Source organism: Nelumbo lutea, chromosome 1, assembly GCF_056320005.1.
Source record: "Nelumbo lutea isolate HS-2025 chromosome 1, American lotus-T2T, whole genome shotgun sequence".
NCBI lineage: Eukaryota > Viridiplantae > Streptophyta > Magnoliopsida > Proteales > Nelumbonaceae > Nelumbo > Nelumbo lutea.
Genome location: NC_142684.1, coordinates 200,513,952 through 200,529,035, shown reverse-complemented (window position 1 = coordinate 200,529,035; position 15,084 = coordinate 200,513,952). Strand labels below are relative to the sequence as shown.

The 15,084-nt window shown below is 37.6% G+C and overlaps 1 protein-coding gene across 6 annotated transcripts in view; it reads right to left on the bottom strand.

Annotated features, from left to right (window-relative positions):
• Positions 1–327: 327 nt before the first annotated feature.
• LOC148880346 (oxysterol-binding protein-related protein 2A-like) overlaps positions 328–15,084 on the bottom strand; it is a 32,711-nt gene continuing 17,954 nt past the window's right edge. For 3 of the 6 annotated variants that reach the window (XM_088962218.1, XM_088962216.1, XM_088962217.1), the window contains 6 exons: positions 3,938–4,105; positions 3,707–3,847; positions 3,036–3,266; positions 2,807–2,920; positions 1,356–1,554; positions 328–652 (listed from right to left, as the gene is read on the bottom strand). In XM_088962218.1, the coding sequence (XP_088818344.1) occupies positions 1,390–1,554; positions 2,807–2,920; positions 3,036–3,266; positions 3,707–3,847; positions 3,938–4,105 (819 nt within the window). In that variant the 3' untranslated portion in view covers positions 328–652; positions 1,356–1,389. Of the gene's footprint in view, positions 653–1,146; positions 1,262–1,355; positions 1,555–2,806; positions 2,957–3,035; positions 3,267–3,706; positions 3,848–3,937; positions 4,106–15,084 lie in introns of all 6 variants that reach the window. The other 3 variants (XR_016104536.1, XR_016104538.1, XR_016104537.1) reach the window with 3 other exon arrangements.

Here is a 15,084-nt window from a genome sequence, read left to right as displayed (position 1 = left end):
AAGGTATAGAGGGGCACGGCTTACTATATACCCACGGGAGTACGATAACTAAACAATTTAATACAGGCCCAAAGCCCCATCCACACCCGTGATCCCCCTCCGCCCTTCCCTCCCCGAGTACGACTCAAGCTCACAGAATTCCATACCCGTGATAAGTCCCAACAAACCTAGATCAAACACAGAGGTCTTGAGTTTCAATATCCTTAACCCGTTGTTCTTGACTTCTTGTTCAGCCTCATTTGCCATGTGATGCTAGAAGATCATGCATAAATATTTCCTTGATCGTCCACCGGCCGTCAGGATCTTTCCATGAGTCGACAACGTCAGTAATGCCTACAGTTTTCCTTTTATTCCAAACATTGCAAAAGGAAACTCTAAATATGAAGTTAATACATTTGGTTACAATATAGCATGCCAGATCATGCATAACCACCCAGGCATAAAAGGGAAACTTGAGAAATTAACCTTTGCAGGACTTCTTGACAACTAAGAAATTAAATAATTGGGGACTAATTTAGTAAGATATGGGACTCAAAATATCAATAGATTAAAAGCAAAAAACAATTAGACAATTAGTAACTCAACACCATCAACCCTCACCCTTCCAGCACGTCTTAAAAGCTCATGACCCCCGGGTCTGGTATTTCCGTATCTGCAATAGGTACAGCAGTGTTAGGTTAGTTAGAAAACGAAAGCAAGCAAAATGATGTTAAAATGAATAAATGCTTGGAATATTATTTAACAGCTAGAACAGAAAGCATAGGACGATTTCTTTTTTTTTTATTTCTCTTGCAATCATAGGACGATTTCTTTTTCTTTTTCTCTTGCAAACATAGAACGATTTCGCTAATAGAATAAATACACTGACATCCTAGGCAAAAAAAGTCCAGAACTGTTTTAGCTAAGGTGGGAAGACTAGTTAATAATAATGGCAAGGCGCCCATGAACCATATTGATTAAGACAATAGCCATCATCTGGACCAACATCTTTTCTTTTTTTCCTGAAATCTAGGGTTAAATTCAACTAATGGAATGGATTGCAAAGACTCGATCCCAACGTTCCATACATTGAAGCAATTATCAATATCATCTAATAAAAGGTCAAGAATGGCTGACGACCCAGTGGGCAGCTGCTGAGATGCTCACCCGGCAGCCCTCCCAATATGCAGGCACTCGAGGCTCTCTGTGGTAAGGTCAGTGGACCTCACGCATACCCTGTCTATCCACAACCCCTCAGTCCCCTGTAATGTGTAACAACTAACTAGTACCAAAAAATGAAAAAAGGGTCAAGAATGTTGATTCAGACAACCAAGTATAAATAACTTTTCTATCAAAATACCAGAAAAAGTACACACCTGCATCTTTAATACTCCACAATATTCACATACATTAAATGATCATCTCTTCCTTAAATTCGCCAAATATTTCCGGACATCCGTCCCATTTTCTACGCTCTCTAGCCTCCCAATAACCGCCAACATAACGGAAAGAACCATTTTCGCCATCCTTCTGGAACCATCTTGGTTTCCACCCGTTTTCTTGTAATTTCCTGGACTGCATCAAGGATCAAATCAACCAATAAATAAATAGTCCTCTGAATAATTTCAATATGTTTTATTTAATAATTTCAATTCATAAATACCAATAACCAACATGCGAAAGTACATATTGATACAAAGCAACTACAATATACTACAAGCCATGTCTTCCCCCTCCACAAGTTTTTTTTTGTTTTTTTTTTTTTGGTTTCTACAAGTTCATACAATACAAAATCAAATAAAAAAGTTTTGACGCATGAAAAAAGTAGCCATGTATAATCCTTCACAACAGAAATTTACAAGGAAACATCAACCAGGTTCTCCACTCAATCTGGGGCTTTATGGACCACTTCATGAGAGTCCTTTTGATAATTGTAATTTGCTCCTATATAAAAGAAGTGGCACTAGCAAATTTTTTAAAGACAAAAAAAAAAAAAAAGAAACTGGATTACAGTGTTAAAACATCACTACTGCATCAATCCCTACTCTAAACTTTGATGAGTTCAAACAATTCCTGCTGCATAGCAATACCACTATGAATGGTGGGTCCCTGGTGCTACACTTCAACTTTCATCCCTTTAGTTGTTAGGGGGCGGAAAGGATTTCTATTCCATTCAATATACAATATTGCTAATCAAAAAGGAAATCTGTAGCAAAAGGAGAACCCCTTTTAGATGAATATGTGAAGCTCACTTCATAGAGAATGAAGAAGCCAGAAGATGGATTATAAATTGGTAAACAAGAGATCAACTTCTTAACCATCTGGAAAAAAAACTGCCAAACCTTTATTTCAAAAGGCAATACAGGACACTTCTACAGAAGAAAGATAGCATCAAAATCAATTTCACCATTGCAATGTCTTCGTTTTCATTTGCATATTCAAAAGTTTCATTTGTTCTCAGGCTCAGATTGGCTTCATAAAAAGGTAAACACTATTCTTTTCTAGGAATATGTGCCATCCAGCAGGGGAAATGCTTATCAATCAACAATAACATAAAAGCCGATTGCTATATAAGCCAGAATGCAATTTCAATGGAGTCAAAACAATCAAAGGCCCCTGGCAAGATGGGGAAGTGAACCATCTTAAGGGAGAAATGACATTTGGATAACCCAGATATGAATTATACCATATAAGACTAATTACAGGAAGTCGGCCATGGAAACTAACACAGACAGAATTGATGGATAGCACAAATGTATAGCAAAATTGTTGCTACATATACATCGCATGTGTCAAGAAAAAAGTAGGGAAGTGGTCCTACACATACCATTCTTTGTCTTTGCTCTAACCGCAACTTCTCAGCATTTGCCTTCTCATATTCCCCATTCTCAAGATACCGTTGGTCCGGTCTAAGTCTTGAATCCGTGGGTGGAAGCTTCTCCTTAATCCGTGATCAAACACTCGGGATCAGACACAGCTAAAACAGACAATTAGAGATGAATAAGGGGGAAAAGGAAGTGGATTATAACAAAAGCGACGGAATACATTATTTCTACCTGTAATCCTGGTGTAAGCTCATTCAGTGTAATTGCAAATGATGTCATGTTGTACCGAGTGAGATTAGGGGGTGGTTTACTACTTTTCCACAATAAAGAGGCCTCAGATGATAGATTACAATCCTTCAGCTTTGCAGATCCATCACCTTCAATATAATATATGCAGTCATCCCACTTTCCAAATAAGGTAGCAACCTTGTTTCCCATGACATCTTGAATATGTCCTTGCACCTGTATAACACAGCCAAGCATGTTCATATTTTGCCATTGAGTGGAGTGGAGTCTTGGTGACAATAAATAACAATGAAATTAGCAGTGGCACAAAAAGAAATTTCAAAAGTTACAATTCATCCATGTGACATACAAATGCAGGGAGGTTATACCACACTAAATTGGAGAAAGGAGAGAAAAATTGGCCAAATCAAAATATTCTTACATGTATCTTTTTGCCAGTACCATATGATTGAGCTACTTTTTGGGCTGTATCCAACCCAATATTCCATATAATCATAAAATGGCACTTGATATGATCATATTAGCACATGGACCAATCATATCAAATATAGCTTTTTTAGAAGGTGTTGCATTTAGGAGAGTAAATATGGATTCTCATGTTCCCATGCCTGAGAAATGAAATGTATTATCCTAAGACCTATTGTCATATTACCTACCTGATGAGGATTACGGTCAAGGATAGACTGTTCTTTGAACTTGAGTTTGCAAGAATATTCACGGTTGCCCTGTATGTGCATTGTTCCATGGTGATCACAATACACTTTTCCAAGGATGAGATTGTAAATATTTGTTGTGACCTGAGGTTGGCATAAACATGCTACTAATATTCATTATGTCTGTATTTAAAAAGACAAAAAAGACAAAAAAGCTAAGAAACCAATGCAGACCTTGCTCCACTGGAAGATCTCACCATCATCAAACTCTAGAGTCAGTATTCCAACAGGGTCAAGTTGAATTGACCTCCCCCAAAATTTCGTCCTCAGGTTGCTGTCACCCCAGAATTTCCATCCTCTGCCTTCACAGTGGCAGGCAATGAGCGTTGGATGGTGACTAACCTATTTTATCAGACGTTGAAATTAAAAAATAGCATATAAAGACAAGTAAACAAAGATGTAAAACTACAAAACAATATAATCTCAAGTAGAATATCTAAAAACTAATAAGTGGTGAAAGTGAGAAAATGAACTTCATTAATGTTAGATGCAAACCACTTGAAACCATGAATACAGCATTTAACAAAAATACCAAACTATCTCCATTACACTTCTTCTGGAGATCAAACATGTTTGACTTTTTACATAAAAAGTCCACTCAGTTAAAACAACTTATTATTTTGTATAAAGTCCACTCAGTTCAGGTATCATATAATCAACAGGATTAACTAACATATGCAACTGCAGAATTTCTTAGTTTGATCTCCTTATAAGATAGAGAGAGAGAGAGAGAGGCCTACAATCGATCAAGATGAATTTTAGGGTTATTGGCCAGGATTTTTTTCTTTTCTCCTCCCTTTATAATATCATGCAAAGAACCAAACACACTAAGTTCAAAAACACGGTTGTGGATGGTTTTATTCCCTACAAATCATTACAATTGTTACATTGTTGTAGAGGAAATAGTCAGCCAAGTTTGAAAGCTAGGCTGTAGACAATTTGTTTCCATTAAGTTGTTTACGCAGAAATAAAAGAAAGACAAGAGATATGTTTATGGATGAAGACATTAAGTTAAGAGGAAACAATCATCTTATCCAAAGAGAAAAAACTGAAGAAAGGAAGATGGCTTTCCCTAGTACCTAATATTCATCTATGGTTTGGAGGTTCTTGGACTGAGTTCTCATACTTTTTCCTTTTCTTTCTTTCTCTTTATTTTCTTCCTTTTCCTCTCCCCACTTCACTCTCTTCATTTTATGTATTTCAGTTTGCAAAGGATAGCCAGCCTAGCACTAAGCCTGGAGGTCCCTCCTCTTAATGACAGAGGTTTCCTATTTCGGTGCCATGTGTCCTACAACTTAAAGACAAATGACCATGTATTGGACACATAACAGGCCCGCTTTTTATGCCAAGTGCACCTTTTGATTAACTTTAATGGGCTTCCAAAAATCTCTTTAAGAAAGGTTTTATATCTTGGCACAATAGTTGGGTTGCTCCATTGCGACATGGGTGACCAAGGTTCAAATCTTGGAAACAGCCTTTCTGTATGTGCAGGAGTAAGGCTATGTACATCTGTCCCTCCCTAGACCCCACATTGGCGGGAGCCTCGTGCACTAGGCTGCCATTAGATTCGGATCAGTATTTGAGGCCATTGCTCTATTCAATAAAGCAAAATATTTTCCTCTCCATTCAGTTTGCATTTATAATGATGTCAATTATTATTACATCCTCCATCAAGGATGGCTACATTCTGACCTGCAACCCTTCCACAAATCTCAACTGCAAAAAGCACTTCAATAAAACTTGACAGTCAAAAGATAAAACCGCTTCTTAGTTAATCATGTTTTTAAATCAGTAGTATTGGACCCACCAAGATGGCCAATTGTCATCACACCAATATCCTAAGCCAAAGATTGAAACACAAACCTCCACTGCACAAAATGGCATTGACACAAAAATTCAAAAAATATGTGAAATCACTTGGGAAACCAAAGTACCACTGGGAAAAGGAATATCTCTGCAAAAACCCAAAATGTCAGAGTCTGATCTAGGTCTGTAAACCCAGGAAGGAGAGACAACAACAGATTTGTTGGTGTGTCCAATGGAGAGATCAACACCCTAAGAAAGATATTTATATTAAACTGTAAAAGGACCAAATTGTCCTTAGTGTACAAGAGAAGAAATAGTGTACAAGATAAAATAAAATACAACAAGAGATGAAAATTAAAAAAAAAAAAATAGCCTCCTCAGCTAATTCTCTTTATCCTTACACTCCCCCTCAAACTGATGCCTAGGAATCAACATCAGTTTGAACATAACAAATAAATGGCGTACCCCTGTCATAGCCTTTGCCAAGAGATCAGCAAGTTGGAGCCCAGAGGACACGTGGGGAAGTGAAATAGTACCAGCTTGAAGAAGATCGCGAATGAAGTGGCAATCAACTTCAATGTGCTTTGTGCACTTATGAAAAGCAGGATAGGAAGCAATTTTGATTGCACTAACATTGTCTGCAAAGAGGGGAACTGATGGTGGTGACTCTTGTAGTATGTCATGTAGAAGAGCTCTGAGCCATATAATTTCACTACATACTGAGGACATGGCTCTATATTCAGCTCAAGTGGAAGATTGTTTCTTACACTTCTAAGAAATGAGAGAGTTACCAAGAAAGACACACCAGCCTGTAGTGGATCGTCGAGTGTCTGGACAACCAGCCCAATCAGCATCGGCATAGGCAGTAAGGCTGGTGGATGAAGAGGAGGAGAAGTGTATGCCATGATATATCTGTTGTACAAATATCTCTTGATTTGGTGAAGTTTTGAAGAGGTTTTGATCCTCTTCCTTGGGTGGCTACTACTTACAGTTTCCTTTTTTGGACAGTTGATTTTTCAACTGAGGTTCCAGACTTCGTTTTCTTACTCTAAGATTCCTTAGTGATTCCTAGCGATTATTATCTCCTTCTCAAGGTATTCCTCTTGCCTTATAGTGATTGTTATCATCTTTTCTGTAGTCTTCCTTTGGTTTCTTGGCTGAATATGGGATCTGAAAGGAGTGACATCATATTTGTGAAATTCAATGGAACAGACTATCCTCCCTGGAAATTCCATTTCCAATTTTTTGTTGAAGGGAAGGGTATGTGGGGCTATCTGGATGGTACCACAACCATTCCTGATGTTACAGATGCTAAAGGGCTGAAACAGTGGAAAATCAGTAATGCCCAAATAGTTTCCTAGATATTAAGTTCAGCCATTGTCGATGCAGCTATTCCCATGAGAGGCCTGAAAACTACTAAGGAGATGTATGACTACCTTGAGAAGGTGTATCAACAGTCAAATATGTCCAGACAATATCAGATTGAAATGGACATATTCTCATACACCCATGGGGAGAGAAGAATACAGGAATATTATACTGGCTTTGTTAATCTGTGGATAGAATATGAACTCATTCATCTTGGGGCCACAACAACTGATTGTTGTGTGACAACTATGAAAAGGCATTTCGATCAAAGGAAGATCATGCACTTTCTTATGCACCTTAGACCTGACTATGAGTTGATAAGATCCAGCATACTCAGCAGGGAAAATGTGCCTGACCTGGACACCATATTGGGTGAACTATTAAGGGAGGAGACTAGACTATACAGTTTTTCTAGCTACAAAGCCAAAGGGCAAAAAGTTCTTCTCCAAGATGCAGTGCTATGAGTGCAAGGAGTTCGGACACGTGGCCTCTCATTGTAAGAAATGGAATTTTTGTACCTACTGCAAACAACAGGATCACATCATTACTGAATGCCCTATCCGACCTCCCAAGAAGGGTCAATGCAAGGCACTTCAAATAGTTACAGAGCCTTCATCTGACATTACTGTCTCCTCCAACTTAGACTCAAAGGGAGAGACATCTGGTACTCTGACTAAGGATAAGATACGACAGCTTGTGTCTTCAGCTATTTCATCTGCCTTCTCTACTATCAGCCTGTTTGGTAAGTCTTCTACCACTTGCTCTTCTCCTAGCCATATGTGGACTATAGATTCTAGAGCCTCAAATCATATGACTGGGGCCTCGTTTGGTTAGACTCCTAAACCCTACCCTTCTAATGACCAGATTATTACTGCTAGTGGTGAGTCATTAAAGATTGCTGGTTGTGATGATTTATTTCTTTCTACCTCTCAATTATCTTCCTTTCATCTCCCAAAAACCTTCTTTATTCCTCAATTAACTACCAATCTTATTTCTGTGGGTCAACTTGTTGATGATGGTAACTTGGTTCTATTTTCTCGTGATGGTTGTGTCATACAGGATCAACACACTAGGGAGGTGAAGGGAAAGGGGAGTAGGCTTGGGAGGTTGTTTGCCCTTGAGTTCGAGAAGAAACCTACATCCTCATCTTGTTTTCTTCCTACTACTAGTGATGTGTTACATCTCGTTGTAATAATGTGTGGCATTTATGGCATAGAGCTTAAGGCCACGCACATGCTAAGAACTTGGATCATCTATTTTCTTCTGGTTGTTTACCTACTATTAATTCTATTTCTAAGAATATTAATAAATCTTGCATAACTTGTGGTCTTAGTAAAAGTCATATTTTACCTTTTCCATCTTGATCTGTGCATGCTATTGTTCCTTTCCAAGTAATACATAGTGATGTTTGGTTGTCTCTTGTTATATCTAGACTTGGATACAAATACTTTATTTTATTTATTGATGATTGCACTAGATATACTTGCATTTATTTCCTTTGGAAGAAATCAGATGTACTTCCCACCTTTCAGAACTTTCACACCATGATAATTACCCAACACAATGCCACCATTCGTATTCTACATTCTGACTCAGGGGGAGAATATTTTGATGGGGAAAATGGAGAATTTCAGACCTATTTAAAGAAACATGGTATTCTATCCCAAAGATATTGTTCAAGAACTCCTCAACAAAATGGAGTTGCTGAACGCAAGAACCAACACATCTTGAGTACAGTGAGATCCCTTCTGCTTGACTCCCATGTTCCCGCTACCTTTTGGGTGGAGGCGGCCAACACTACTGTGTATCTCATTAACATCATTCCATCTTTAGTTCTTGATAATCAATCACCTTTCTATTATCTTTTTCATCATTCTCAAACTACTCTACACTTCATGTTTTTGGTTGCATTTGCCTTGTACATCTTCCTCCACATGAGCGCACTAAGCTTACTACTCAACCAGCTATGTGTGCCTTTATGGGGTACAGTTTAGAACATAAAGGACTTCTCTATTATGATCCTAAAGTTTGTCGTCTTCGTATATCTTGAAATGTTTATCTTTCTTGAAAATTTGTCCTTTTTTTAATATGTTGTTAAATTACCTGCACCATCCTTCTCTATTCTACATAACTTTACTCTTGCAGGTGATTCAGTCTTGCCTCTTCAAGTCTATCACTGTAAGTATCCAGCTGCACCAATGCCTATGCCTCATCCTCCTTCATCGACCCCAATGCCTATTCCTCTGACATCCTCAGACCCTACACCATCCACATCTACTTCTCATTTAAGTGATCATTCATCTCCTACTCCCACTCCTTTACAACACTCTTCCAGAGTTATTCATCCTCCTGATAGCTATGGATATTCTGCTATCCATGGTTCCCTTTCTGCTACTTTGTCTTCTACAGATATCCCTAAGTCTTACCGACAAGCCATAGTTGTCAAGGCGTCACCTAGGCGACTAGGCGCCCTTGGCTGGGTGCCTCGCCCAAACGCCTTGACTTTTAGCAACTAGGGTGCCTTTTATAATGTCATTTATATTAATGTATGTGTTGATACGTTTTATTATATGCCATATATATCAATTATACTTTGTTTTAATGTTTTACTATTGAAATTCAAAAGATCAAAGGGTTTTAAGGAGACAAAAAGAAAGAAAGAAGGAATGAAAGAAAAGAAATAGGAAAGAAAGAATAGAATAATAAAGTTCTTTTTTTTCTATTCTCTCTCTCTAATTAAATAAAATAAAAACTCCATCCTTGTTTTTTTTTCTATTTTACTTTCTATTGAATATTTATCATATAAAGTTAATATCCTTCTTTAGCTACTAATTAATATGAATTTTCTCTATTAAATACTTGTTATAGTAGTATTATTTTCGAAAATAATGAAATTAATACATGTAAAAGATTTACATGTGATGATTTGCCACATTTTTAGAGAAACTTTAATGTTCTTAATAAAGAGAATTGCTATGTTTTCAATTATCATACATGCTGAATGGTATATAAAACTAGGAAACTAGCCAAAAGTCAGTTTTTTATATTATAAAACTTTTATCGCCTAGGCAACTAGGCGACTAAGTGCCCCAATGTCGCCTAGAATCACCTAAACGCCTTGAAAACCATGCAACAGGCTGGCAGCAATTGAGCATTGGAAAGCTGCAATGGACTTGGAAATTCAGGCCCTATTGGAAAATGATACTTGGGACCTTGTTTCTCCTCCACCAAATGCCTCCATTATTGGCAGTCATTGGGTGTACTCAATCAAATTGAATTCTGATGGGAGCCTAGATAGATAATAAAGCTAGCCTTGTTGCACAAGGGTACAAACAAGAACATGTCATCGACTATGAGGAGACATTTGTGCCAGTGGATGACTACCATTCGGCTTATTCTTGCTATCACTACTATTAAACAATGGACTGTTCATCAGATGGATGTCAAGAATGCCTTACTTCTTGGGCACCTCCGTGAGACGGTGTACAGGCTACTGTGATGATTCTACTCTAGTCTGCAAACTAAAGAAGTCCTTGTATGGGCATAAACAAGCCCCATGGGCTACTGTGATGATTCTACTCTACTCTAGTGCTCGAGGATATTTTGTTAATCAGCACAAATATCCTAGTGACCTAATTAAGATGGCCAATCTCTCGGACTCTAAGCAAGTTGATACCCCATTGGAACTCAACCTTAAGCTCAATAAGGATGATGGACAACTCCTTAATGCTACATTATATCGTCAACTTGTTGGAAGCCTTATTTACCTTACTATGACTCGGCCAAACATATCATATGCTGTGCAGATAGGTAGCCAGTTTGTATCAACTCCTCGACAACCTCATTTCCCTGCTATGCCCCGAATTATCAGATATGTTAAGAGGCACCTTATCTCATGGACTTTTCTTCTCATCTTCCTCATCTACTCAATTGATTGCTTATGCTGATGCTGATTGGACTGGTTGCCCCGACACCAGACAGTCCACCACTGGCTGGTGTGTTTTCTTAGGTGATTCCCTCATCTCTTGGAAGTGTAAGAAGCAACATATAGTCTCCAAATCATCTACTGAAGCTGAATATCGTGCCATGTCCTCTGTTTGCAGTGAGCTTGTCTGGCTTAAAGCTCTTCTTCATGATTTCACCTTTGATCACTCTGCTCCCATCCCTTTATTTGTTGACAATATGAGTGCCGACCAAAATTGCCTCAAACCCAGTCTTCCATGAACAAACTAAGCATATAGAGGTGGACTGCCAATTCATCGAGACCTTCTCACTACTGGTCACATCACATTGCCTCATGTGTCTTCCAATCTTCAGCTGGCTGATCTCTTTAGTAAGGCTATGACACGCACTCGACACAATTTTCTTGTAGACAAACTAATGCTCTTACCTAAGCATCAGTTTGAGGGGGTGTAGAGAGGATGAGGGGTAACTTTGTAATTTTACTTTCTTTTATTTGGCTCTTTTGTATATCTCTTTGTACATTACTGTACATATCTCACACTTGTAAGGACAAAATTGTCCATTCTCACATTAATGTATAAATATCTTTTTCTAGGCGTGTGGTACTGTACACACCCATCCATTTTCATGTGACTCTCTTGTCTCCTCTTCTTGGACTAAAACTAACAAATAAATCCAAGTGAAATGAGTGCAGTCATCAATGAAAGTAACGGAATATTTGAATCCCAATCTAGAAGTAACTAAAGATGACCAAACATCACCAAGTATTAAATAAAAATGAACTGATGCATGTTCAGAATGAGAAAGAAAGGGTAAAATATGACTTTTGCTCAAACAACAAGTAATGCAAAATTTATTAACATTCTTAAAGGAAGCAGTAGAACTCGGTAAACTACCAGAAGCAAACAAATAATCAAGTTTCTTAAAAAAAGAATGACCGAGGCGTCTATAGCACAAGTTTCTGTCATTATTACAACTAAAAGATTCAAAACTAGATGTAGTAGAGAATAAACAAGTAGAAATTGAATTAGCTTTCTTATTATCAAACTCCAGAGCAAACAGTTCACCCATTCTGTGCCCCTTTCCCTTAACCTCCCTAGTTTGCTAATCCCATATCAAACAACCATTAGAAGAAAACAAGACAACATTACCATCTTCCACAAGTTGACCAACAAAAATCAAATTAGTGGTTAATTTGGGCACAAATAAGGTCTTGGGTAGGTGAAACTAAGATGGCTTAGAGGTAGATAAGTGTAAATCATCACAACCAAGTAAATCAAGTTTTTCACCATTTGCAGTGACAATATGTCTATTAGAAAGATGGAGTTTAGGAGGCTGACTGATAGAGGCCCCTATCATGTGATTAGAGGCACCAGAGTCTATAATCCAAAGGTGGTTTGATGAAGGGCAGAAAGTAGAAGACTTACCAAACAGACAATAGTTGAGAAAGCGAAAGGCATAGCCGAGGACATGAACTGCCGAATCCGTTCTTTAGAAATACCACCAAAAGTATCATTCTATGAAGCCATTGAAATAATGTTATATGAGGCATTTGAATTCTCTACGTATGACAAGTAGGCTTTATAAGACCCTTTCTTCTTATTAGACCCATTTCCTTTTGGTGGTCAAGTTGGACATTCTGCAATGATATGCCCCTGCTACTTGCAATAAGTGTAGGTATTCTTCTTCTTACAATGTGAGACATGTCCAAACTCTTTGCATTCATATCACTGAATTCAGGAGGAATCCTTCTTCCTTTTTGATTTAGTTGCTAGGAAAATAGCATCAATGTTGGAGTCTTTGCTCCCATCAAGTGTGGTCGGTGTAGAAAATCTAGTTTCAGCTCTGAAAAATTTCCCCAATAATAGTATCTAAATCAGGAAGTGTCCCTCGACTCAAGATATTAGGTCTGACAACTTCAAACTTAGGTCTGAAATGCATTAGGAAATGCATAACCTTCCTTCTATCAAAATGTTCCTTCATATACTTGATGCAACAATCCGATGGATCATTTCCCATGTGTACTAACCCATATTCTGCCTAGAGGTTAATAAACCCTACATGGTATTCTTGGACTTTTCTCTTTCCTTGATAGTATGAGAAGATATCAACCTCTATTCGGTACTGTCTAGAGGTGTTTGATTGCTGATATGCATTCTCAAGATACTCATACATCTCATAAGTTGTTCTATAACCTCTCATAGGAATGGCAATGTCAACCTCAACCGATCCAAGAATCCATTATGTAATATTTGCATTATCAATTTTCCACTGATTTAAAGCCTTAATGTCTGAGTCATTAGGTTTAGGTGTAGCTCCATCTAAATAGCCCCAAAGACCCTTTGCCTCAACACGAAATTGGAAGTTAAACTTCCACAAGTCACATTTTGACCCATTAAATATAACAAGGACATTCATTCTTTTCGAAGCCATTAGCATAAAAAAAATGCTGATTTCCAAGACTAATATCAGAAATCGAATAAGAGATCATGATGGAAAGGTACCTTTCACTCAGATGTCCAGAAAAGGAAACTATAACAGTATGCTGAACCAAGAGAGGAATAAAACCCTTCTTAAACCAAACTGATTTCGACCAGGCTGAAGAGGATCACAAGAACTCCTCTAAGCAACACTAGATCCTGAGTTTCAAGCAGACTTGATGTCTCCAAGTGCAGATCAAAGAAAAGAAGTGAATCCGGTGGCATAGACTTCCAGATTTCAGATCTGTCAACGTTTGATCGAAAGAGCCTTGGGAGAGAATAGTCTAGGGCACTAAAGGGTTCCCAAGTATTGTTAGGAAGACCCTTAGATGCCAAAAGATTCAAAGGACAGAGAAGTAAACTCAATAGATCAGATCATGACCTGCTCTGATACCATGTCAGAGTCTGATCTAAGTCTGTAAACCCAGGAAAAAGGAGAGACAGCAGATGATTTGTGGGTGCGTCCAATGGAGAGATCGACACCTTAAGATATTTATATTTAACTGTAAAAGGACCAAATTGTCCTTAGTGTACAAGAGAAGAAATAGTGTACATAATAAAATAAAATACAGCAAGAGGTAAAAATACAAAAATAGCCTCCTTGGCTAACTCTCTTTATCTCTACACAAAATACAAGCTAAATATACTGCTTAAATAGATGAAAGCAAGGATTATAGAGATCAAGTAAAATACCATTGGTAACACCACTCAAAACCCATCAAGCATGTAATACCAAACTTTTTCAGACCATCCACAATTCACCCCACTAAAGATCACGACATATTTTAAGTTACAAATAACCTCAATGTTTGTATTATCAGTATACTATAAAATCATATTACAGTGTGTGTCATATACACAACATGTACAGCCAGAAACTATACATCATTATCTCAGTCAAGCCAAGCGGAATTTAGAAACAATTCAATACACTCAATTGGAAATCAATTCTTCTATTCATAGAGATTAACGAAGCCAAATTTCCTTATATTCTCAATTAATAATGCGACTGACAATGCCATTTCTTATGCTCAAATTGGAAACAAAATCTTCTGTCAATCCAGAATCCAAGTGATGTGCAGAAGAATAAGTCTACAGTATCCTTGTATGATACTTCTCATGCTATATATACAACTTTGGGATGAATAGCTTTTACTACTTCAGCGTTCCAAAACCATCTCTGTCAGCCAACCCAATAAATTAACACTTTACATGTATGCGTCCTCTGGTGATCACTTACTAAAATGACAAACATAATCAAAGGGAAATGCTCCACTACTTCGCCACCAGACAAATTTGACACTCTACAGCACTAAACTTAGACACTACATCTGTTTCAAAAAGTATGTCAATTTGGTAAACAGTAAAAAAGAATGTACACAAACATCCATGAATGGACATAAAACTGCTGATGTCGGCTATATTAAAAAATGTTAGACAAAGATTTTTTTTTTTATAGTTAAGTGTAATACAAAGATTATTCAATAAAATTGAAATCCAAATAAAGCTTGATGATAGGTTTATACAGGAGGAATAAACCAACACACGTGCTAGGAAGGAGCTTCAGCATTTAATCAATAAAATACAATCTGCTCTAAGTAACGGAGGATTTTACACATAATTAAGTACATACTATGCAGAGAACAACAGAACTCCTGAAAAGTAAACTTTCACGCACGTACCCAAGTTTATTAAGAAAATTTC